General features: G+C 41.4%; 1 protein-coding gene and 1 pseudogene across 10 annotated transcripts in view; both read right to left on the reverse strand.

The window, feature by feature from the left end:
* The window catches only part of LOC138182928 (probable nuclear hormone receptor HR3), a 135,381-nt gene that overhangs the window by 16,589 nt on the left and 90,892 nt on the right, over positions 1 to 27,900 (reverse strand). For 9 of the 10 annotated variants that reach the window (XM_069119390.1, XM_069119392.1, XM_069119387.1 and 6 more), the window contains one exon: positions 6,050 to 6,277. In XM_069119390.1, the coding sequence (XP_068975491.1) occupies positions 6,050 to 6,277 (228 nt within the window). Of the gene's footprint in view, positions 1 to 6,049; positions 6,278 to 7,641; positions 8,293 to 27,900 lie in introns of those variants that run through there. The other variant, XM_069119388.1, reaches the window with a different exon arrangement.
* On the reverse strand, positions 12,570 to 13,440 carry LOC138182929 (uncharacterized; annotated as a pseudogene).

Consider the following 27,900-nt stretch of genomic DNA (forward strand, 5'->3'; position numbering starts at 1 on the left):
GTGATTTAGGGCTTCGATTCGCACGAAACGAGACGAGGAGAGCCGAGAAATACGATTGGTAACGAAGTTTTGAATCTTGTTTATTTCGACATAAATTGATAAGATTGGTATAATTGATTAGAGGAAGTTACTTGTGATGAAGTTACTTTCGTTGGTAAAATTGATCTCTACCAGACTGTATAATTTAGTTTTTGATTCGAATAAAATAGGACGAGTAAAGTCGGAAAGAACGTTTGATACTAATTATGTTTATTCGGAGCTTAATTTATAAGATTAATTATTTCAAAGGAATTGCTTGTAAAATTACTTTCGTTGTTAAAATTGATCTTCCTTCAGGACAAATTTTTGTCTATGTGACCTTAGCTTCGATTCGTATGAAATAAGACAAGTAAGATCATAGATAAACGTTACAAAATTGCCAATTATGTTTATTCAAAATTAAATTTAATTTCATGATTTTGATTCTTTGTTCACTCAGCAAAGATCGTTGCATAAATTTGCATAAAATTTTGTATAAAATAACTTGCATAAACATTTTAAAAGTACAGTGTGGTTCGTTTTAACGATCCCCATCTACTCAGCTGAGTGCTTTCGTTACTCTCATGCAGGGATTTCAAAGTGTTAAAAATAGGTCCAATTGTAAGTGTCCTATGAGCGATTTGACTCCAAGACCTTATGAACCAACTTTATTTGAATTCATAAAAAAGAATCAGATAGACAGATCTCTAGCAAGTAACTTTTTCGATTAGTATTACGTAAACTTTCTCGGCTGAACAGATTGATATAATTAATATTACGTAAACTTCTTAACTCTCAACAATAAAATCTCACCAACCTCCCTTATAAATCAATGACCCAAGTAATAACGAAAATTCAATTCTCTTACATTATCAAATTCTGTATATTACATTAGTCCTTTCGTTTCTAATACCAGCTCTAATCATAATCTATGGATCGGTCTATAGATGCACTAACATAGTCGTCGTCCAAAAGCAGCCCGTAGCTACTAATATTACTTATTCCTAGTCATCACCCAACCACGGCATTGTACATCCAATAAACATACACGTATTCAACTACTATTCTATTGATATTATCGACGTTTCTTTTTCCTACTCTACGATAAAAACATACCCAAACTTGCTCTAGCAAAACACATAAAAAACAAACAACTATATCGGTAATACAATTTAACCGAAAAACACACAAACTCAAATCAAGATTTCAATGCATCAATCAAATCCTCCCCACGACTTCCCGCATTGATATCCGAAAAACCGGAGTCTAGCGTTAGAAAGAGAAGAGAGGGGGAGGGGGAGCGGTGCTTCCGTCCGTCCTCTCTAAAACGCATTTCGATGCACTCACGACGAATCTCGAGCGGTCGGTTGTGCGACCGCATACGCATGACTTGACGCACACATTCAGGCGCGCGCGTGCACACACACATCAGTTTGGTACCGTCCCGCTCTCGGGGACGGGGTTGTTGGTTACGCGCGAGAGAGAAATGTGACCCGTTGGTGAACGAGACGCGTGAAAAAGGGGAAAGAGAAAGAGAGACACGAGTCGCGAGACGTCAGCTGCCAGCTGAAACCGCTATCGGGATCGCCCGCGGAGGAAAACGAGAGAGAGAAGCTCTAGCCGGACGACGGAGAGGCAGAAGCGGAGGGTGATCGACCGAACGCGGCAAACGAGCGACCGAGAAAGCAGACTGGGGATTCTGATGAAGCAACGAGGAGGCAACGACAGAGGGAAAGAGCGTGACAACACTGGCAGAAAGGGAGGGAGAGAAAGATGACAACAGGAAGAGTATGCGCTCGCGCGCGCGCGCATCACCGGTAGCACACGATGCACTCTCCTCTGAGCATATATGAGAGCGCATACTGCAACGAGACGAGGACAAGAAGACTGGCTCCTTATCAACCGACGCAAATACTCCCGGCCGCCGGCTTGTGAGAAGCAACGCGATTATCATGCCGAATCTATGTACATCGGGGAGGATTTGTTCTCGTTGCTCAAAATGTTCCTATTTCGGATAGCATATCAAGCCATTTAAGGGATTCCGGCGTGTCCAGGGGTGCGCGACGCGCGACCAACACACCTCGCGGTGAGGATTCAACGAATGGGACGTCAATGACCTCACGGCGGAGCGTTCGGTCTTGAGGTATTCGACGTTTCGGTTTTGACAGCCTGTTGGGAGAGGGGGACAGGGTAGGCAGTCTGGAAAGTTGATGCGTCGGAAATGCTGGGTTTGAGGATGAAGAATTTGGGATTGGGAAAAGGGTTGTAGAATTCTTGGAAATGTAATTAATATATTGGCGATCGAAAGAGTTTGAGTATATTTGTGATGCTATTTCTATAGAATTCTTAAAAATCCTCATTTAATGGTCCTTTCTATAGAAATGCTGCCTTTAACCTAAATTCCACCAGGACCTACAGGCCCTATTTCTTCTAAGGTCTAAGACCTTCTAGAGAATGTGATAGATGAATTCACTATAAATACACCTTCTTCCTCTTTTTCTTATTCTTCCTCCTTTCCTCTTTCACTTTACTATAATTCCATAAATACTTCTAAAATAGATTTTAAGAAAATTCATTAAAAAATGCTATGAAATCTAAAGCTAGAGGATGTCCAAAATTTCTTGAAATTCCATTTCTTTCTGCTATCTACTTCATTAGTCATAAGAGATTAAGAGCGTAAATTTTTCAAGAAGTCAAAGTTCATGATAACAGGATCTTATTCTAAAATATTCAAGAATATTTATGAATCTCGTCGGCGAAGGTGAACGGTTGATTAACAAAAAATGCAGATATTTTGAATCGACTGCTTGATAAATGCTATTTTAATCTGTCGACTAAGGGAGGATGTTCTTTGAAGGAGCAGCATGGCGTATAGAAGAGATGAAGATCGATTGGATCCTTATCAAGCATTTGCAAACGATGACTGGTGAGGAGACGGTCGATTATTATCGAAGAACCAACTTGCACGATTAGGATAATATTTCCAAACTCGTTCTTTCTACCTCACAATTTAATCTTATTTAAATCTCGAACTATTCCTATTTAATTCCTTTTTGATCGTTTGCAATATAGAGAATTTTTAAAAACAATTTTTTTATTGATTTTAAGGACTGCAGCGAAATATGTTAATTTTAAATCGTGACAATATAAGATGAACAATTAGATCGGCAGCAAAGTCCGTTCTTTCATATCAAAAACAGCTGCGATTCCATTCAGACGCGACCGCAATGTCCTGCTTTTCGGCTGCTACTTTATCGAACGTGGCTTTTTATCTAACGGCAGAAACCTGGAAGCTCGGAGAGTATTCATTAAAAAACTTTATGAGCAATCGCAAAAACGAACTGTCGAAACAACCTCTATGAAACACTTCAACACACGTAGACGTGCTTCGACATAGCGTGGAGATTCAAAAAAAGATAATCCTTATTTAACAATAATTATACGTTTATATTGTTATGATGACAATTTTTTTAAAGCGACTAGGATTCCTTCAATTCTTTACATGATGACCAATTCATCAAATATCGTACAGTGTGTCAGATTTGCACGAATACATGAAATTGCATTTCAGGTTATTAAAATTATAAGAATTACAAGTTGAACGGAGGGATATAATATTGAATTTGTATCTTCTGGTACAAATTATTCTTCATTATAGAGATTTATACAAAATTTTAAAATATATTTATATAAATATATTTTATTTTATTTAAATTTTATTTATATAATTTTAAAATTATATAAATTTATATAAATGAGATTTATATAAATTTTAAAATTATAAAATATATATTAAATATATTTAAAATATATAAAATATATAACAAACTAGAATAAAGTTTAACTGTTTTCCACGCTATGTACCTACAGTGATGGGCGAAAGAAAGATTAAAAGATAGGAGGTACGAAGCAAAATTACATTTGACACGAGCAGTGAATAAATATAATATACTTCGAAATAGATGACTGTCATCAATATGATAAAAGATTATTAATATCCATAGTGTAGCAATTTTAAACTTTCCTTCCTTACCACTGTACATGCAGAACATAACGAAATTCTTTATCTCAAAAGAATATCTAATTCAAAGGAATGTCTAATTGAAAGAAATATTTTAAGTTAATGTTTCGTGATAAAAAGACAGATTCCTCAAATCGAAGAAATACCTAAAATTAATTTATTTTCCACAAAAAATTTTATCTATCCTATCATTTCAATTGCATTCTTCCAATCTTTGTCAAATTCATAAGATTTCTCCGATTAAACCGACATTCAACCACGTGGAAATCTAAAAAGCTACCTGCCACCACATCGCCGGGGCACAGACCTGAACGCTTGCGCGTGAATGTCGTTAAACGTGTCCAAGACATCTCGTGTAAGTAAGTACTCAGGGTCCGATAAGGTGGAGCAACGTGGTAAGAGGCCTAGCTGCACCGAGAGGAGAGCGAAAGAGCGAGAAAGAGAGAATCGTGCGGGGGTGTTGAGACGTGGCGGAGGCTCGGGTCGAGAGGGGGCTGGACAGCCTCCGATAAAGGGTCGTACACCCCGAGAGGCACGCGTGGCCGCTGCTATCCCCGTGTATCTGATTTGACGAGTTCTTTCTCTCTCTCTCTCTCTCTCTTTTTCTCTCTGTTGAATGTTTACGTGTGACGTCGCCATGGTAATGCGCTTCAACGTAAATTCGCAAAATTTCGAATCGATCGAAACGAATAAAACTGACAAAACGTTGCCACTCTGAAACGTTTTCAAACACATACATTTGCATCGATCCGTCCATTGTGACATTCGTATCCCGTGAATTGGCTTTTGTTGAAAATTTTGCTATAACGTTCCATAGAGAACATCGTTTTGGGAATAATACGCAGCAATTTACATTATTGAAACACAAAGTTGTTTTTTAATTTGACAACTTTTAGGTTTCTTTTTTTCGACAATGTGTATAAACGTTTATATGCAAACGTCGATCACTTTTATAGGATGCATACGCGTATTCAGAGTATAAATCGATGCAATGTGGTATTATAAAAGCCGAACAAATACACACCGCACGTTAGCTGCTTTCATAAATATGAATCGTGACATCGAAAGGGATAAAAAAAAAAAAAAAATAATATATTGAATCGTATAATCGTGATATAAATTTCATTTTGTAATTGACCATTGTTATATTCGGTAGAACAGAATGCACATATGAGTGTATATCGTAGAACGTACACGTTCACGTGTCGTGTAATTAAACTCGATGATAGCGCTCGAAACAAAGAAATTCCATTTCCATATCGACACTCGTGATTTGTTGGATCGTTGCTGGAACTTCTAACGCGACACTTATACATAAGCATTATCGTATAGTTCATTTGTTTACCAATTCCTTTCTTTCCTTCCCTAGCCGTAGATAATAAAAATCGAACAATTCATCATAACTATCTAAAATGCATTAGAAACCGAATATAAATCAAGAGCGGGAAAAATATGATAATGTTATTTCTGTTGGTTTATTGAGTTTTATATTAATATCTAAAAGGAATATAACATAAATAAATAAACTCAAATATTTCATAGTTGAATAACCTGTTAAATTCAAAAGTGTAATAAACTTTTATAAAAAAAAAACAATAGCATACCTAGTGTTGGGACAATCAATATTTTTGCAATATTCACGAGAACAGGAAAAATACGTATAAAATTCGAAAATCAAATAAAGAGGCAAGAATTGATTGAAAGAATATTAAATTTGAAAAAAGTTGTTTCTCTGCTGAGAACATAAAGCTTGGTTATCATTATCTTCCCTTGTGGCCCCCAAATATTAAAAAGCAACAAACGATACCAGTTTCTGTTAGTTTTACTATAAGTGTTTACATTAATCGATGGAAATATATCCACGGATAAATTTCCAAGAGAGTGACATCGTTTTCTAAGTAGCAGTCGTTACGTTGTTCGTTAGAGATGCTAACGTAAACTAACGCGAGTCCGTGACAACCTTGAGGTTCTCCGAGAAAACAGAGGCTCCAACCAACGATATGCACTTACCATCTCTAGACATGCCGAGGCGTAGGCACTTTTGCAACCGACAGTACTGGCACCGGTTTCTGTTTACACGGTCGACCACGCAATTCTTGTTCCGCGGACATTGATAGTTGACGACCGACGACTGAGACCGCCTGAAGAAGCCTTTGCAGCCCTCGCAGGTGATCACGCCATAATGAACGCCGCTGCTCTTGTCGCCACACACCTTGCACGGGATTATTTCGATCTGGGCTGAAAGCAATAAGCAAAGGAAAACGTTAAATTGTCTGTAACACCACGTGTCAATCGAAGACTGATACAATAATCAAAGAGTAACTAATTAAAGATTCAGTCGTTGCATGTTACATATAAAGACCGGTTACATTAAGTTTTTTCATCTGGTAGATTAATTGATATCGATTTGAGGTTATTTTCGCAAAATTTTGTTTTTTAGGTAAAGAAAGTTTTCGTATCTTAATCTTGAATTGCTATGTATATCAATGTTCGAATTGATTTCTGAGTCGCCCCAATATGAAATTTAAATCTACATTTATAAGCTATAATTGTAAGATTCAAATAATTGATGATTATTGATTGTAGAATACTTCGTCATATGTTATTTATACAGATTTTATTTCACTCGTGTGCTCATTTAAGAAAACATGAATGAATTTATTACTCAACCTAGTTTCATTTCTCCTTTCTCCTAATTCCTATTTCTGCATGCAATTCATTGTTAATTGTTTACTACTTAAACCCAGAATACCGTCCAATGTTCAGTTCAAGACATTTATTTACTCTTTCATCATTTCTTGATAACGTGTATCAAAGAGGAAGGACTGAAACGTCTGACGTTTTATATGTTGCCACTTTATTCCTGGCTCGTCGAAGTTCATCACACCATCGGTCGTTCTCGCATAGTATATTTATGGATAACCTTTCGATTGGGAGACAATACTACACGGCGGATTCTATAGCGATGCAACCGCGGCAAACCGTTCAAATGTATCGTAAGCTATCTACCAGGGAGTCACACCAGAGATTTCCTATCACTTTAATGTGTCGCGATAAAGCGGAGGATAAACGTGGCCGGCGTTTCTGTTAGGAAATCAAAGCTAGAAAGAAACGCAGCCACTTTGCACCGCGAATACCATGTCAGGCAGAAAGACGCCTTTCATGTACAAGTGTTTCTACAAATCGCAACTCCTTATCCCGGATGCACTCCCATCAAATCTTAAAAATCGCCTCTAAAAGATATCTTTGTCTCGTGTCGACGAGGAAAACGTGACTAAAGTTTCGTGTTAAAATCCTGTTTCCTCTATCACGTAAACAATTGCGATAAGGCGAAAGGAATATCCATGTGTCATAGTTGTATGTTCTCAGATATAAGATAATAAAATTATTTTAACGAGATGTTTCTTGCTGTTTTAAAAAAAATAGGAGCTGCTTTAATCGAGAAAAATATTTTGTGTAATGTTCTATGAAATATGTAATATCATTTTCCGGTTCTATTTAGAATGTAAATTCGATGTATCAATTAAGTTGTATTAATATACTTCTATATTTGAAGATGGGACAGAGTTCGAAGTATTCAAATTTGCCATAGTTTAGAGTACCTCGTATAGAATTAACTTGGAGTCTAACTGGATCGTCCAAAAGGTTATTTTCTGGACTGGGAGTTTGCACTGATACCCTGGTTCTCGTCGTTTCTGGCGGTTGAGGACTCGTACTGTCCGCCCCCCAACTTGGCCCACCGAATGTTGAGAGACTTCCCTCCATTTACGTTTCACACTAGGGTGTTTCATTTAAAATCCACCAACAACCCTTACATATGAATACACATTACGGTGGTATTTCGCTGAATTTTCACAATCCTTTTAACCATCCATCGTTCGGGCGTTACAGTTCACATCATATAACTGCCGCTATCGCCCCACCAACTTGTGACAAGTTTCCACAGCGAAAAATAATCGTGAAGAGTTTCCACAACTTAGTCATCGAACTGACTCAAGATGTCGTCCCATCGATTATGAGATGGTATATGGAACAGAACACTGTGAGTACTCTATTCCGAACACGTTTCGCGCTGTATCCTGCAAAGAGGGCGGGATGGGATGTCCCACGGACACACGAAGAATTTTTCTTTAGCAGTCTACAGAGGATCGTTTGTCGAAGAAAATTTGTGCTGACACATAATCGATTCTAGCTCGATCGATGGAGCTGCATGAGCACAATCACCGAGAGAATGTAGCTTCTTGAATATAATTCACGTGCTAACCAGATACTTTCCTTAAAATGCTGCAATACAAAAATAGTCTTTGAACTTTTATATTCGTCTTACTGCCCTCTGCTGAAATCGTGGAATTATTGGTCATAACAATATCGGAAAGGCGACGAAAACGAATGAAGGGATGTTGGGAATGAACGAGGCGGCGAAAATTTACGTTCCAATATTCCACGGAACAATTTCCAGTCATGTCTATTTATACGCTTTCTAACCTGGATTTTGACCAAGAATACATCCCGATCTCTGTGCGAAGCAACCCCTAAATCAATCGCGCCTTATGGGTCGCGATTTCGAACGCGCCATCGAACATGGAATGCGCGCGACAAATTCCCGTCTCGGGCTTAAACCTCATTGATCACCACACGCTTGCTTCTCCTTCGCACACGAACGAACGATCTACCACGCGATACCAATCAAAATCATCCAGCCTACAGCTTTCGTTCACCTCTTGCGGGCGAAAACGATTGAAAAAGTTGGATAACGCGTGGAAACGAAGTCGGAACCGGGAAAGTAGACGCGATGGAACGGAGGGAAAAAGTAGAAATGCGGCTGCTGCAGTGGCTCCCGTTGCCCTCTATTTTCGTTCTCAGCTCGGTAATGCAGCATCTACATCGTGTGCTGCGAGGGCGCTAAAGCGAGACAGAAGAAAGAGGGTGTGCTAGAACAGGAAGAAGAAGAGAACCAGCGAGGCTACCGAAGAAAGAGAGAAAAGGGGAACGGTGTTCACATGCTTTGTATATTATATATGTATACGTACATATGTATATGCATGCATACATGTGTGCATTGTATGTAAATGTGTTTGTATATATAAGTATCAATGTATATATGCACGAATATATATATATATATATATATATATATATATATACATATATATATATATATATATATATATATATATATGTAATGCATGGATGTAAGTATAGGTAAATATACTATATGTAGGATGTGTATGTACATATGTATGCATGTATGTGTATGTGCACGAATGTATCTATGTATATAATCATGTAAGTATGTATGAATATATGCGTATATGTACTTACACATCTATGTATGTAGGCATATACTATATATACATATACGCGTATTTATGTATATGAGAACGCGCACGCGAATGTACACACATGCACGTGTGTTAGTGCATCATTCGTACAAGCTGCCGGCTACTGTATTGGAGCGAGGAGGATTCGAAGCGGCTCGTGTCTGTATATCGTGCTTCTCTCGTCCAACAACTCTAGCGCCACGAGTAGCGTCGAGGCGCTTGCACCATACGGTCGAACATTACATAACCGAGAACGATGAACCCAGAGTACAGTCACCCGGCACGCTCGCATCTTTGATGTGCGTCATGCCGTTGCCTCGAGGAGAGTGCACAGCGCTTACTATATACCCCGGAACTCCCGAAATCGAAGCCACTTTGTGCCGTGGTTATAGCTTTGTCCGGCCATGCCTCGGCAACTTTAGCCTTTCCCCTTAGATATGCATACATGTTCCTACATGTGCATACGAATCACGGTAAATACGCGTGTGGAATCGACCAACGGAAGCAGAGTGTATTCTGTGTTTGCCAGATCGCGGAAACAGAGCTCGACGCTTGACGTTCGATTTCGTGAGGACGGCTGGAACTTGTCCAGATCTTGAAACGATCGGACGTGTATATACCATGGAACGATTCGCGAATAGAATCAGTGACGTCCTCCAGACTTTTCCACTTGTTTGTAGAGAGAATTACGGGATCGAGCACGATATCGTTCGATCTGACCGCCACGATATATTTACTGCATTATTAACGGAGTCATCGAAATCGTTCAGCCTCAGAAATATTTTAAGAATGTCATATTGTGGTGGCTAGAGCAAGTTCTCATATGAACAACTATGGAGGAAAGCAGAATAATATAAAGAAACAACTATACAAAGAAATTCGTTTCACACTTTTTTGGAATTACTGACTTCCTCTATAATTAGGTGGCTTTCTTTTGTCCTCTTTAGTTAAAACGTTCCATCTATTGCAAAATTAAAGGAAACTGAAGTTTTAACGTTCTCTTTGTTCCATCTTTATTCGTCTCGTATAACTTTACTTTAAACTACGAGGAACTTAAAATATTTCAACGTACCTTGAAAGATGAAAAATTCTATATAAGACATTTTAGCTAAGGAGAGAAGACTTCTGAAAACGTACTTATATCTATGAATTCCAATGAAATTCCAATTACGGACGAAGGAAAACTTGGAGCGAAGAAGAGGTCGTAGAAACGGTGTGAATGAAAAGGAATCTTGTTAAGTTTTTCTCGTTCTCGTAATCAAAGCCATCCAGTCACATTGTTCCGTATGGAGTCTCCACTTGGTTCGAAATATGTACATATGTACTTTCGATGCTCTGAATGATACTACGCACAGGGATAAATAAATAGAGTTGGACGACGAAAAGATATCATTAGCTACGGTACCGATTAAGTCGAAACCAGTTAATCACGTAACTCCGTGAGTTCGTTCGAGTGGCTGACCTAAGATTTTCCAGACAGGGACAGGAACGAAGAACAGAGTAAATAGAAAGAGACAAATAGTAGAGTGAGCGTGTTGCATCCAGAACACTTGAAACTTAAGCCCGATCGTCAAGTAAGCTCCTTCTCGAGCGGTTCTAGTTGAAGATTTTAGGACGATGGTCAACATATGCAACGTTGCTAATATATCCGGGAATAATGAAATTCGAATCATTTCCTTCTGTTTCAACCCTAAACTGATTTTATTCGCCATAATTTAAGAAGAAAGAAAGGTAAATGTGGGGAAAGAAATGCATGCTCTGAAAAATATAGGTTAAAGTATAAATAAATATAGAGTATATTATTACTAAGTCAGATGTTATAGAGAATTAAAGTGCCAGACGGAGAAATAGGCGTCATCAAACTTTTACGAAGCGAGGTAAAAAAGAGATGATCGAAATAAATAAAATTTCTTTTATTTGAAAAGACTATTACGAACGTCTATCACCGGTAGAGATATTAAAGGTTTCTGACTTGAGATAGTTCGAAACAGCAGTTACAATTTCCAGTGAAATCTAATTGTAAGGCAACCTGACGTTTACCAAATCAAATCAATAAGTTCAGTGTTCGTTGTTTCGAGATAACGATTAATTCACCAGCGAACTAGAATATTGAGCAGCCACGAGATTTTGCGTAATTTTGTGTACAATTCGTCTAATAGACAGCGATCGAGTATCAAAATTGCTTCGACGATGCTTCAAACAATCGGAGGAAAATTAATGACTCCAAGCATAAACACGGTTTCTCGGTTACATAGTAACGCATCAGCCACATATTGCAACGATCTCTTATTTACGATTGCTGGGAGCTATTAGCTGTTTCCGACGACACACGAGAGAATCATGTATTTTTATCCTTATGTAAGCGTGCTTTCTTTGGAGTGTGAATCGAATCGACGAAAAGAGAAATTCGGCGACGAATATTCAACGATACCGAGGAGACACTAGATCCATATTTCACTTTGCCTCTTATGCTACCTATAGTCGGATTATCCGACGAATGAAATCCGCTTCTGTTTTGCACAGAATCGAGTAGAAAGTGGTCAAAGGTTCCGACTATTACAGGTAGACGTGAACTCGCAGCTCGACAGCGTGAAAATTGGGAACGCATAAGTGGCTTTGGTTACCGATGGAACGGTGTGGAATACCAATTGAGAGAAACTTACAGTGCGACAAAGTGAAACAAGGAACGAGCTTTAGAGTCGTGCTCACGCAAGCAAGCAAGTAAGCAAATCAGCAACGTGTCGACACGCCGGCCAACTTTAACCGAGTTGTAATATCCAGTTGTGACAGAGCGTGGCGCGTAATCAACATATCGCTATCTCGCTGACATCTATCGTTCAACGACGTCGATGAATATCGGCGGCGGAGTATCTTCCTCGCGTTACCTAGTCACACGACAGTTCTGTCAATCTTTCGACTCCATTTACCGTCGTCGTATGTCGAACGGACACGTCATGCCGGGCGCCTTCCGCTCGAGAAGGAGATTTCCTAACGCGGCAGGACGGTTCTCGATCATTTTTGGAGCACACCGTGTCCCAAAGAAGCGACGCGTGAATCGTTCACAAATAGCCGATCGTTTCTACCGCGGCAGAAACTCCCACACCGCGAGTAGGCGCGAAACGTCGCTAGGTGCCGCGCAAGCGCCGCATGTAAAACGTAATGTGTACACTGTACACGTACAGAGAGAGGTGTGTACGTAATGTGTACACGGACGACTGAACGCACGCATTCACGCACTCACGTACGCACTATGAGCACACACCACGGGAAACGCGTACACAGACGGGAGGAGGTCGCGCGTTTTCCACCTGGAGCCTTTCCAGCCACGATGATCACTTTGTTGGCTGCACTTAACACGCACGCACACGGAATGCAACGTCGAACGGCGGAGCCAGCTTGTCCCGGTAACACATCGACGACACCATCGTCGTTTTCTTCTTCATTGTCTGGCGTGGTGTTCGATCGAAGGCCGACCATGAAAACACGCCGAATTTCGTGTATCTCGTGGTATTTCGAAACGCGAAGAACCGCAACGTCTTCGATCGCGCATGGAGCACTCGAGCAGAGGTGGCGAGTAGAGTGCTGCTGGAGCAATGGCAACGGGAGACAGAGAAAGGGGAGAAAGGAGAATGGAGAGTGCGAAGAAAGAAAGGAAGAGGGCCGAACGAGGAAAATGCTGGTGTAACGCGAGCGGAGAAACGACAGAGGCGAACGTACTCTTCGACCGAGCGGGACCACTGGCACGCACGCATGCACGCGCCCGCACGCAAGCACGCACGCACACGTGTACTCATGTACACGCGCGCATACGTAGTCACGATGCCTCCACGTTTCCTTCCTCCGCGGTAATTTCGGGAGTCTCGCGTACCAACGCGTACACCGCACGTCACCACGATCCAATCGACCGTCCGATCCGGGCGGCAAAAGTGGCAAAACCAACACGCGGTACGCGTTCGTTATCTGATGTGGCGCGGCCACCACGCTTCCTACACGGGCCCAGCGGGGAAAACTCGCGGAAACATCGTGCGACTGGCGCATTAGAATATTTCGGGGGTTTGATGAACCTCGCGGCTGTACGGGATACCCAAGTCACTGGCAGAGAAAGGAGACGAACAAAGGAAAGAGATAATGGAGCTGACAAAGATGGAAAAACGAGTGAGCCGCAGGGGGCGAAGGGGAAGAAACAAAGAAAAGTAGGGAGAGAGAGATATAACAAGAGAGATAGAAAAAAATGGTAGGAGAGGGGGTAGAGCGGGAGTAACCGAGGGAAAAAAAGCATAGAAGAAGTAAAGCCAGATAGATAGAGGGGAGATGGTGATAAAAAAAGACGGAAACAGAAAAAGGGGGGTAAAGTGTAGAAGAGGAAAAGAGAAAGAACGTTAGAAAGGAACGTGAGTGTGTGTGTGTGTGTGTGTGTGTGTGTGTGAGAGAGAAAGAGAGAGAGAGAGAGAGAGAGAGAGAGAGAGAGAGAGAGAGAGGTGTTTTTCGGGGACCGGCGTTAGCGAGTTGGCATCTCACAATATGTCAGAACTCCCCGCGCTTCCCCACCGCCGAATGACGCTGCGTCGGGTCACTGAACTGTGCGCGCCTCCGCCGATGATGGCCGAGTGCCTCACCCTTCGCTCTCCCCACCCTAATGTTTCGTGTAGCCCTCCCACCACCCGCGCAACACGACCACTACCGAGTACAACCGAGCTGCGCCGACAACCAAACTACGTTACGATCGTCGACTGCGCAACTCCGAACGATCACGGAAACGCACGACGAGGAACACGAGTGAGGAAGGCGGGCTTTCCGATCTCGTCCCGTGTGGCACAGCACGTTAACTTTATTAGCGCAGCTCGTTAAGGACACACCGGCTCCTAAATACACGTGCGTATCGTGTTTCCCTCGACGATGCTCGGAAATTGCCGCCTCGGAAAGTTTGTCTTTGGGGACGAGAACTGTCGCCGCTGCTACGACCGCCGCGACTAATTAAAGAACCACGATGGTTTTCCGTTTACTCTCACCGTTTACGACTTTAACCTAAGGTTGAGTAGTCGTGGCGCGACGCGGTGTAGCCACGACCGCGAACGCACCACCGGTTAGCAGGATTTTGGAACGGGAATAATGGATTTAGAGATTCCGTTCGATACCAACCGTATTTTACGACCAGATTTTAAACTAACGAGCGTGGCACCGGCATTTTATGGACACTATGATTCAATAAAAATGGAGGTACGTTACTTTTATGGATATATCTTTACCTTTTATAAATTAGAAGAAGCTTGATGGACGTCATTATGACATGTCTTAAGTATCGTATCCACACAAAAAACGTTTCCTTTTTCGGAAATTTTTATTTCATTTGTCATAAAAGCAAAAATTGCAGATACCAGACGAAGCATTATATATAAACTACTTTTTGTTTATGTGAATGTAGAAAAATATGTAAGAAAGAGGGAAAAACTTTTGTACAAGTATTAGATAACCTTGATTTGATATTCGCACGAGAAACTTCTCTACGGTTGCATGGGCGGAATGCAAGACTTAATCGGCGAACTCCAAGTTCTCATATTTCACAATTTCTTTTTCAATCGAACTATTGCATATCGGCCGCCACGGGATTGCTACACAGTGCGTAACAATCAGTTTTAATTTATATTCAGTGTTAATGCGATTCCACGATCGGTGTACGCTTTAGGCATTTGTGCCAAGGTCACTTTCATTTTTGTGCCGAGCATAATGCACTTAATGCAACGTGCACCGCTGCCCATTGAAAGTATTTTGATTCAACAGTCAGTCCTTTTTCACGCGCTATTGCATTTTTCATTCCCAATCCCATCTGTTGTAATGTAATCAGTGATTCGAAGTTCAAGCATAAACTGTTTATGTTCGACATGGTACACAATACTAAATCATTTTGCATACTACTTCATCTATATCCAACAACAATGATTTATACAAAGCAAAGAAAGCAATACTTTTTTAATATCCTTAACACTCACATTAATAGTATCATCACGAAACGTCGTTTCATCTTTCTCGCCATCTCTCTCCCCCACCTAAACATGCACACATACGTTTTCCAGAAACCTCATCCCTCGAATACTCCATTTGGCCCTCTGTCCCGACATGAATTTTCAAGTTATTGCCTCTTTCCTTATAGCATTTCCCCTTAAATCCTCCTTGCATGCACACATCATGTTCCCTTTCACCCTCCTACCCTCTTATACTTCTTTCTCACCCCTGACTTCCCCTAACTCGCCCTTATCATCAAATAACTCTTTCAGAAGTTCGTTCCTTCTCTCGGACACGCGCACGGCACTCCCCACTACCACGACTCATCCCCACCCCGTACAACTTTATTTTCCATCCTCGTCCTTCACAGACAGTCTCTCTCTCTCTCTTTCCCTCCGGTTCCACCCCCTCTCGCTCTACCACGTATTATTGTCTCTGCCCCCGCGGCCGCAGGCATCGTCTCCTCTCACTTCAAGCCGTTCCCTCGTTCGTCCTCCCCCTCTACCGTGTCCCTTTCGCTCCTTCTCTCATTTATTGCATAACCGTGCACGAGGTTGCCAACCTGCGCCGCGTAATACTCTATAAATACGTTTCGCAAATAAATAATCGCCCCGGCGATATGTCTCTTTGCGCCGTTCCAGCGCCTCGACTGGGCACCGGCGACGTCGACGTTACCACGCTTGGAATTTACACGATGAAATGGCCAGATAGCTGGAGCCGATAAGCGACCCTCGTCGATAACGAGCCGTACATGCTTCAGAATGCACGTATGCACAATGCACACACGAGGGAAGCTGAGATGCGTGCACGCATCCGACGCCCAACGTTCAGCCACTTTCCCTGTGTATAACTATATGTACATACGCGACGATATGAGGTACGAGTTCGCTCTCGATACACTTTTTCTGCCATCGGGCTGTTGCGCGACGAATGATACTAATCGATCCTTTTTCATGTTATGTAATTTGCAAATTCGGATCAGTGTTTGGTTTTCTTCACACTTACTGATCGATACCAGTCCTTTTTACTAAGCACCTGCTTGATTTATTATTGAGTTCCACATACATATACATCTTTGCTAATAAATTCGCTGCTAATATAAATATTTCTAACATCATTAGGTATGTTTTATTTTTCATGAAACAAGGTAGAAAATCTCTAGAAAAATTTGATCTTCTGAAATGTTCCCGTTGAGAGACGTTATGTTACATAACAGGAACCTGCAGAGCCACTTTACAATGCAAACCTGTTTCAGTTTCGTTCCCTTTGCCTTTGCGTACGCGCCACTATTCGCCAATTCGGCGTTATATTCGACGAGGTAGTGGAAGAAAAATGGAAGAAGAACATACCGCATGTTTCGCTTGATGCCTCTTTATGTATATCTCGAGGTCGAAGGCTGTGCCATAAATGGCGAAAAATCGGCCTGATCCAGGCTTACCATGATGAACTCGGAATCGCGAACGATGAGCCGCGAGAGCCAGTCGTGGTCACGCCGCCGATCAGCTGTCGGGTAAATTTACACCAGGTGAATCAGAACTGTATGTGGCTTAGAAACATGTATCGCAAGGCGTGTTTCCACGGGAGATGTGAGGTACAACCACTGCGGATGTCGAAACAGCTTCGATCGGTCGTAACTCCGTTAAGCGCAGAGACTTGGCGCAAATTACTCGGTCGAAGTTGATGTTTATTTCCATGACACTTAGGAACTTGCTGCGAAGTTTGTTGTCCCCTCGCGGCCCTGCTAAATGATGTCAGACATCGCAGCAAGGAAGCAGCCGAGTGACAGCGTTAATTCGCGCTGTCTTCTACGATACACTCTGTTAGAGGACCAATCGCCTCCAGTAACAAGATGCTGATACTTGAGTGGTATTTGCGTATTGTTTTGGACAATCTCAAAATTTTGTAGGAATTGCATAATTTAATGTTTCATGCCTATATTTATTTTTGAAAGTGCTATTACAATTTCCATGTTATTGAATAATATTTTAAGTACGTTTAATACATGGACTATTTCCTACTTTTTATTCGATAAATTATAAATAAAATTCGTATACTTTGATACTTCTGAGATGAAAAACCGTGCATTATATGACCATTTTACAGACCACATGTCCGCTGCTTCATAGACTGATCTAATCTAAAACTGTTTACTCATTTTCTATAAATGAAATTCTACCTTTAAAAAAAAAAGTGATTTCGGCTCATATACTTTCATCTATTTTTCTATTTCTTCAATTTTCAAAATAATCAATAAATATATATTCATCTATCATGAGAAACAACCTATAAGACATTCTTCAATATATTCTAATCATCGATATAAAAAAATGCCGTTTTGTTCGAGTTGCTCCAAAAGAGACTACTCTTATTGTTAGAGATACTCCCTTAAGTCGCTCCAAACAACAACAATATTACATAACCCGTGGCTGAATCCAACACCGATCTAAGGATGACGCAGTAAACTTTAGTGCACTGTGTATGCACCACAATTAGAATCGTTTCATCTGGCAGGTCGGCCGGTACGGTGATACACCTGCACCATTGGGAGAGTTTAAAATTTCGTATGGTCTTTTCAACCGCATTGAGTCATTGTCGTGTACCTCCGTTTATTAGAAACGAGAGCTTGGCTGGTCTCAGTTTATCCAAATATTTTCTCCATTTTTATTGCTTCCTTCTTAGTTCTCTATATCCGCGTAGCAGAAAGCAGACGTTGCGTGCAGTTGCTGAAGCGAGCTCACGCGTTTGTCGTCGGCAGTTGCGAGTGGCGTGAATCTCGGAATGAATGTAGGTCAGGCTATAGAATAATCAGCATGGAGGTAGATTCTTATGAACGAGTGCAAGCGTTCCGCACGCTTTTAATATTTCTCTTCTTTCTACGGCCTGTCGGCGTCGTTGACACACCACACATTCGCGGAAACGCCCGCGAATAGACTGTGCATTTTGCGTCGCGCGGCGGGGCGTTACGATTAGGATTGACATGCGATTGCGTCCCGTTCGGCTGCATCGTCCAGATTCTATCGAGGTTACCGATAAAACGTTCCCTATCGTTTATTATCTCGCACAGAGACAACATGTTGTTTGACGTTCGGGTTACCGCAACGTCGCCGAAGAAAAAGAAACTTCGCAAAATTTTTCACTAGAGTAGCTGAGGTTTGTCGTCGAATGAAGATGATACCGAATACGTTCGAGTCGACGCGAGAAAAGTTTGGGACCGATAAGATAATAGAGAACCACAGCTACCAATTTTACCCGTACGCTGCAATTTCTTGGAATTCGAATCGAACGCCGTTTTCATCTACTGGCAAGATAACGAACACGCAGTTTATTCGAGTCACCGATCTGTTTCCATCGCCTACACCCATGCATTGCTGCCTAAATATACGCGGGACAAAATATAGCGTGATGATCTTTGGGAATAAGGTACTGACTAATACATAGCTCGGAGAATCCCACGCAACGTGAATATTACCGAGACGAACATGCCTCACGTAACCGATTTTTCGATTTACCGATAGTTATTTTTAGATATTAAAGTTTCGATTCGATTCTATGACTACGCCTATGTAGTCTCCATGACTGCACGGGGCAAAATGTAACGCGATAAAAGGCAACCGGTGTGATCCGTGAGAATGACCGATCTCACGGATTACGTAATAATTTAACGCGAGAACGAGAGATGCAAACGGCCCTTGGGGCCACGCAGTGCGCAACTGCGAAGGAGTCCCGCACGGTCGCACAGACAAGAATGACCGTTACAGTTTCCTTAAGCGAATTCAGATGTGGCAACGCTTGCGACACTACGATGCCGGCATGGACATGGCGCGGCGTGGCGCGGCGGTCGATCGACAGTGTCGACCGGTGCCAAAATCGCTCGAAAAGATTTTTGAATTTGGGCCGGGCCGGACGCGAATAGCTCGGAAACGCATCAGCCGATTCAACCGGTTCAACATTGTCTTCCGTTTCTCGTGGTCATTCATTATGTATTTTCGTCGCACGCAGTCTCTGCTGCGGACGCATACGCCGCGGATAAATTGTGGTCCGTTACGCGCACGAATTTATCGTATCAGGCTATGCTACGTCGGTGTACCGGCCGCGAATACGGGACTGATTTGCATCTCTACTCGTCGGTCGACTTTAACAACGACGCGATTCGCGTCCCTCCGAGTCACGCTCTCCGGATCGTTCGATACTTTTTCATTCGTCAGCAGACCATGGCGTGTGTCGTTAGTCGGTGAGGCTTTTCGTCGATACTCGTGGAAATCTCGAGTAGAGCCCCACAGCATTTTCTAGTTTTGGCTGCGAAAATCGATCGCTGGAATATTTTGTGGCACGGCAACGGTGCATGCCGGTAAGAGACCGTATCTTCCAGCGACATCTACTATCCGAAAACTCGAACGCTTGAAAAAAGAGCCGGGTTGTATAAACGCGAAGAGCGGTCGCGTTCTTCCCGATGCCATTTACCTTCCGTCCCTCCAGACGATGTTATCTGTTTATGTTAGCGCTTCGATTTTACGAACGTGGACACACGTAGGTCTATCGACAGTGCGTTTATCCTGTAAGGATTATAGTATGAAACGACAACTAATGGCCGTGTTATATCTCACGGCGTCGATTCGATCGCGAGTTAATGTCTATTACCGGGTGGTCTGTACGATAGATTAAACGTTCAAGCACCATGTTTTGAGACATTTTAGCCACCGCTCACCGTTCTCTGGTCGGTCGCGGCCTCCCTTGTGCTTCTGATCGAGCCAACGAAAAGCTCCAACGGGTTTCTCATGCGAGAAAAGTCAACGTTTTTCCAGCGGTCAATACGAGAAGCTAACTGGCGACCGGGTGTCGGAAGGTTAGTAACTTGGTCAACGGTGAACGACCGAGGGAGGGAACTGCGCATGCGCCAGTACGCCGGTGACCCAGATGCGCGCAACGTGATTGCCGCTCGGCCGTTCTCGCCGATTCTCGGCGACCCTCGGGGCCTCTCGCGGTCGCCTCGCGGTTGACCCACATCGCTGCTACTCGCGGCACTCGCCACCACTCGCGCGCTGTTCGCGCCATTCGCGCGCTCTCTCTCTCTCTCTCTTTCTCTTCTATCTCTCTCTGTTTCACACACACACCTTTCCGTCTCTTACTGGCGCTCTCGCTCACTCTTCCTCTCCCTTGGCGATTTATCGATGCTCTTCTCCTTTGCACCGACTCTCTGTTGAGTATCCCGCGAGAATTGGATGGGTTCGATGATGACGAAAGCAATGATGATGGGTGTTAATTTGATGAAAATTGAACAGATGGGAAGTCGGTTGTTAATTAGAATAAACGTGCTTTAGTGTTTGAGTTAGGTTAGAGGAGAGTCGCAGAGGATTCGGGGGAGTTCGTAGAGGTTACGCTGATAAAATGAGGGTTTGATTGTCTGGTATCATTTCTACAAACCGGTTAACCAAAGAAATGATTTTAATTAGAAAATTGCGTTGTTGGTTGGAGCAACATTGATTCGAATGTTCTTTCGTTTTATGTAAATGGAGAAAGAGGGGTTGAAAAAGAAAATGTCAGGGTTATTTGAACGAAAATAAATTGGGAAAAAAGTTATGAATTTACATTTCATAATTAGATAGCGCCCGACGTAAAAAAAAAAAGAATTTGAGAAGGACGTGTGTAGCGATAATTTAAAAAAATTCGGGAGCCGGTAGCACTCGTGATTCGAGGAAAATTGGAGGGTCCGAGAGGATCTCTGAAATATGAAAAGGCACGTACGGTGTGTCTGTACTTGAAACTGACTCACTGAAGCGTTGCTCACTCGTGACTACCACTCGTCTGAATTCCACTACCTTTTTGCTCGTGCCTGGGTGTCAATGTTGTTTTGCCGTCAAAAGAATCGACATAATATTTTTACAAGAGCTTATATCTCGTTTCTTCACGATCTTCACGATCTTACTATCAAATGAAAATTTATGACCTTATTAAAAGAGAATAATAAATATATAGTATAAAATAAATTCCCTGAAATTTAAGAAAAAGATTCTCATATTCTGTTTTAATATTTTACTATAACGCTATCGATCTTCTGAAAAGACAAAATTAGAACGTATAATTAACAAGAAACTCGTTTTTCTGCGTCGTTTCGTGTTTATCTAGTTGTTATATCTGACTGGAACGATTCGTAGGAGAGTAGGCTCGCATATGCGAGGTATTTCTTCCAATAGTGTATAATTTGCACGGTGCTCGCACCTACGTACGAGAGAATGTCGAAAGGAGTCGCAGCACCTTGAACACCGTCGCGATATCGCGTATAGTTAACAATATTAATGACCGCGTCCGATAATTGTTAGCAACCGTCGGGAGGAGTTATTAATCGCCAGTTTCGATTACGTTTCGCGCCTAACGACACCTTTATCAGTCGACATTATCTTTCGTTCACCCCTTTCCTCTTTTTTTCAGACATGTCTGGTGTTGTATGGTCGCTTTTCACTTCGCAGTCGATGCCCGTCATTTAAAGTTACGGCATATTGATTTTAATGCGGCACTCTCTCACGTTCACCAAACGCGAGTCCCGTTCGTTAAGAGAGAGAAGGAGAAAGAGAAAAAGAAAGAGAGCCAGCCAGTTGCAACTGAAGAAATTAATTCCTTTCAGCTTTGTCGTTCCTTTTTCCGGGGATCCCGTTTGAAGAATATCCGTAATGAAGTTCATTTCGTCCCCAAGGAAACGGCACGGAGGGGACTTTAGCTTTCGAGTGGTTCTGAAGAGCCGACCATCCTTCAGCCTTCTTTCCTCACTTGGTCCTCCTATCTTTCTTTCTTCCTCTCTTTTCTTTTTTGGTACAGCGCTTCAGCGGTAAACTAACGAGCCGGGCGTAATAAAAGTATTCGACACGAACAGAGAGCAATTGATGGCTTTTTTCTCCTTTTTTTTTCCTTCTTTCTTTTTCGACTTTAGTTTTTGCAACGATAAAAGCTTATTGAAGTCGGTTAGTTCGGCAGGAAGTTGCGTCGAACTTGTCGCGCAATTGAAACGTCTTTGTCGGGAACTGGCGCAACCACGACGATTTACATCGCGCCAGTAAAACGCGCTCGTCATTTAGTTCCGTTTATTTTTAGTCTGCGCGCGGCCGACGCGTACAATAGCCTTTATTCGATTTGACGAAAGACCGGCACGCGTCACTCGTTTTCCGGAATGCTTGCAGTGAAATTTAGAAAGCTCGCCCGCATCTGCATGACCGCGTGTCACACACTGAATATACATCGTTCCAACAGTCGATACGTGTCTGTACACAGTTGTGACAATGGGGGATGCTTGGAGGATTCCCTTCGTTTTAATCGTGCCTTCTTTTTCTCTCATAAATTATGTTCTCTCCGATACGAAGAACCTACATTCGAACGTTGTGAAAGACTTACGAAGATACCAAGTCCACCATCTCGTACCCCCATTTTTCGTGTATTCGTCCCGATATCCTGGTAACTGTCTCTTACTTAAACGTCACCTGTCGCGATGAAAGCCGCGCATGTTTAAATTGACCGGAGCAATCCATTAACAGCACTGATCGATCAGCTGACAATCGACTGATCATAAAAAATTCATTATTTAACACGTTAGTCGGCACTTTTGTTCTAATCCACTTACTAGTCTGACCCCTGTTCTTACTGGCTCGCGTCGATGGTTCGTGCGCACTTCTACTGTCTGCTAGACGAATCGCCAGAAGCTGTCCAAATCAAAAATCCTCGTTACGCGATCCTGCTTCCTCTTGGTTTAATTACCGGAAAACATGACTGGCAACGATAATCGGCCAAAAATGTTGATTAATCGTCTCGCTGATACTCGTCTACACGTTCCTACACGATCGAAACAGTTAATTGGCCGAGCGAATCGGTCGATTAATCGATTAACCGTCGAACGGTGTCTCTGCTACCTGAAACGGGGGTTCTCGATCAGCGGAACCGATCCGAGATACAACGACGTATCTTGCCTGCTCGTTTAATTGCCCCATGCTCCGATCGTTAAACTCGAAAAGGCCGATGACGATCTTATCGGTCGAGCACACGACCATCGACGACCGACAGATTGTAGTACGATGCATCAGACTATCAGAAGAGTGCATATTCACGTGTGGCGTTCGTCGAACGCGGATGCACCGGCGCATCGAAATGTCACCATTCGAAATGCAAGCCAACGAAGGAGGAATCAATTTCCGTTTTGCATTTACATACGAAGTCGGTTTATTCGTTTTCTTCCTAACGTTCGATCCATACGATTTCAGATGATGATATTCAGCGCCGCCGTTTTTGACACATGTTACGTGCGATCTTGCATATTTATGAGTACCATTTCAACAAAATTACAGATTTGTTTCGTTACGAGGAACGGTGTGTTGCTAATTTTGTTCGATAATATCTGATACGATTATTTATTTAATATACGGGGGCTGGTTGGTTAAAGTCAAAGGAAAACGTTAATTTTGGTTAATAACTATGACTGAGTGTGTAATTAGTGGCAATTTATGACATATTTTTCTATATTCGAGATAATCATCAGATATAATACTACCTACATGTAAATTTTATATCTTACTTGACGTAATACATAATCCCATTGAATTTTCTACATTATTCATTTTAAATTCGTCATTATATTACATTAGGTTAAATGTAAGCAAAACGAAAATTTTGTATTTAGTTTTAAATGTAGATACATATACTATACATATGTATATACACATTATTTTATACATGTTTTCTCTTAAACGTTACCAATAATGATTTCATAAATCTTTATTGTTTTTCTTGTTGAAAACTGTCTTTTTCACTAAGTGGTTATAGATAGAAGATTTTAAAGGATTCGACATACGTACGTCAGCAAACTCCCGACGAAATATAGGTCCAATAAAATCGCCGTGCGAAATTCACTGGGCGAGTGTAGTCGAGAAATAACTTTGTGCTCCAGAAATGTATCGCAAGAGTCAGTATTTGAAACTACGACTATAAATTTTTCTAAATCTCCGCTTAAACTTTACCGCCGAACGGTCTTTCAAGAGATATCAAAACTTTGACTGTAAAGGATCTTCCGTTCTCCCTGGAACTCCCTCTTATCTTCGTTCTCCTAAAAATGTACAAAACAGCTTCTTCTCTAGAAGTCGTTTTTGTCCACTTTCGTATGAAGTGAAACTTTTATCCCGCATATAATTCATAATACGCGTAGTAGCTCCATCAGAAATTTATCTAATACGAAATTTGATTAAGATTATCCTTACTAAATTTTACATTAAAAATTCATTAAGCTCAATAATTCAAGTACGAAAAATATTACGTTACGTACGGGCAAAAAAATGCGCTTAAACCTGATCTACAAAATTGATAGGAATTTCATCCAAAGTCCTTCAAAAATGAATACAAACGCTATTACCTCCGTAACTTTGCATCTCCTCTAGCTTTCTTCCTTAATTTCGCCTCCATTTCACTCGAAAACCCCTACTTCAATGTTCCACGTCACGTACTATTATCCTACTCTTAGCGACCACCTTCTTCCAACTAAATTTTCATCTAGTAGCGTGTGATGCAGAAAACGCGTTTCGTCCGGTTTGCAACTGTCTGGGACGTTGCCGTGCTCATCTACGAGAGCGCGAGTCCATTTTCATCGGAACGCGGCTTGCGCTTCCGCCTCTCGCGCTTGCTCGCTCGTTAATCGCGAGATTTACACGAAAGCAACGCGACGCGGCCCGCAGCCAACGTTTCGACCGTTCGCAAGATGATCGTGCATGGTTGCGTGCGTGCATGCGTGCGTCTCCTCATAGCGATTTCGCATTCGGCGCGCGACCAGGCGTACGCAACAACCGCGCGCAAACTGTTTGGAACAGCGCGGCACACGCGGTCGATTCATCGAACGCGCACATATTTATAGCGGGCCGAGTTTCCACGAAGACTTTTCCTGGCGATGGATCCTACCAACGAAAGCCCAGCCAACTCGAGCGAATTGCCGGGCTGTTTGGGATTCTCCGCGGCGAACCGTGTCGCCCAGACGATGTTATTGTTGTTGTTCTTGATGATGATGATGACCAAGATAGGTGATTCATTTCGAAGGAATTGAGATTCATTCGATCAAAAGTATTTTTATTGGAATCGTTCGAAGGTATCTGAATAGGCCATACATGGTATTTGCGGTTATTATTTAACAAGGAAGATATGTTTTTAAGTATGTAGAAAAAAGATAGCGCGATATAATGTGTAATACAAGTTAAAGATAATAGCAGTGAGTAGATGATCGGCATCTATAATGTTGACAATAGATTAGAAATTAGTGTTATAGAGTTAAATATTTGTGGAGTTGGATAGTTTAGATTGAGGACGTTGGAAATTTTGTTGGTATTGTCGTAGATAATTATTGTTTGGAAAGAACGCGATGTTTTCGGTTTTGGATAAAGTAACTCTTTTGATATGTAATCTTAACGCATTCCTTTTGCAGTTTCTTCGTATTTGATTCGTGTTAGAAGCTTCATTTATCTCCATAAATTATAATGGGACGTAGTCTTGCAGAATAAAACATTCCGTCGGTTGTGCAGTAGCTCATTATACCTACTAATGACTACTTTATAAAATAAATTAGCCAATAATTGTGACTAATATCATTGATTGAGGTTGTAGTTCTGGAACTGAAATAAAACACCGTAGAAAAGCAGAGATCCTGGCTTGATCCGAAGTTAAATGAAACTTCAATAATCCAAATGCTCGTTAATTACAAACGAAAACAGAGTTAATTTACTGATCGATAATATTGCGAGGAAGCAATAAATACTAAATTGCTAGTATTGCGAATGTTTCGATATAAATAATTGATAGGCACTTCGATGTCTATTTCCAGTGGAGGGGCATAATTAATTGTTAATGTAATTAAAGCTAGATTATATTCCCTAATTTGAAATTATTTTTCGAAGGCAGTTATTATAAATAAGAAAATTCTAAAATACCTATATATACGTAATAAATTGATATTTGTTTTAACAACTTAAATAACACCTAAGCTGGGAGATAAGCGGGTGTATTTATAAAGTAAGCCAAGTAGTAGAAATTACGAGTGAAACTTGGAATCGTTGATCGAAATTGGGCTGCGAATATCACATCGCAGAACCATAAGATTTATGCAATAGCAGGAGGAAAGCCAGCACACGCAATGCGTCTATTAAACGCACTACTTTATTAGTCCTTCTCAGGTAAAATATACGTTCTAACGTAAGAAAACGAATCACCATGCTTGCTATTATGCAATTTATTACTGGCCTGTATGCTGAAAAACCAGGCAGAATAATTAAGATGCCCTTATCTACCATTCCTAACGACCAGATTAAGAAATCACACTGCTCGTATCCAGATAAAGAAGAAATACAAGTTGGCTACAATTTATCATCCAACTATTAGCACCTTCTGCCTAATTCATTAAATCCAGTTAAACGTTGAACGAGCTATCGGACATTTGCTGTTCTAAGCTTAACTTTTTCTCTGTGTGCTTTATATCTGTAAATCATGTAACACAAGGATCTTTTCATTACCACCATCGTCCTGAGATCTAAATTGCGATAATTTATTGATTACGTGTGTACAGTAGTTTACAAAAGTATCTCTCTACGAACATTTATTGTATGTTTTACACAAAACATTCAAAAATTTTATTAGCATTGTAACATGAATTACACTATCATACTTATATCGGTAAAATTTAATATAAAACTGAAAATGTACATGGAAGTTGCAAGATATTTATTGCAAATATACATTTTACAGAGATCATCAAAGTATTTGAAGCCACAAAGTTTAGTAATTCTATCTCCGGCACTAATGGCATATTTAAGAACATTCCATGATATGTACCGATTACTCCATGCCACAAATTATGTTTGCAGTAAATCCTGTGACGCATATACATTTGCAGAAAGATTCAAAATTTTACGAATATAATCACGGTAGTCATATCCCATTACAGTGCTAGTGATATTTCAAGAAGTTTAATACAACACGCAGAATACATTCATAAAAATTTTCTATGGTAAGTATTCGGATACTTTCACAAATCATTGTATATCAATTTACAGTAAACGTTTGGAAAAATTCGGATCTCGTAATGGTAGTAAAGCTTTGAAACGGAATACAAAGCGATACGTTGCGCGCCCGTGAAACATGACAACGTCATTCGGGTATCATAAAGTTGCAGGATTATCTGTTGGCGAGCACACAGTCGAACACAGGCATTATGAGGTTCCCATGTAAAATTGCAATCAACGTTACGCCGATCGTTCGCCTACGACTAGTCGATTCTCACATATCAACATGCCTAATCCGCCTACGCTTCGCTCTCGTTGTGCTCTCACGCTTTATTTCATGCGAATCATTGCGCCGCATTGTGCGAGAACAAAAAGAAACGGGCAAAAAGAAAAAAAAGGAATGGAAGGCGAAAAAGTGGAGAGAAAAAAGAAAGGAGCACGTATTAACGTTTCCTTCGATTTTATCGTAGCGATACGTTCCTTTTCCTTGGGAAGTATGAACGTGCTCCGAACGCACCAGTCCCGATATATT

This window comes from Bombus flavifrons, chromosome 8, assembly GCF_040668555.2.
Source record: "Bombus flavifrons isolate JBK064 chromosome 8, iyBomFlav1_principal, whole genome shotgun sequence".
NCBI lineage: Eukaryota > Metazoa > Arthropoda > Insecta > Hymenoptera > Apidae > Bombus > Bombus flavifrons.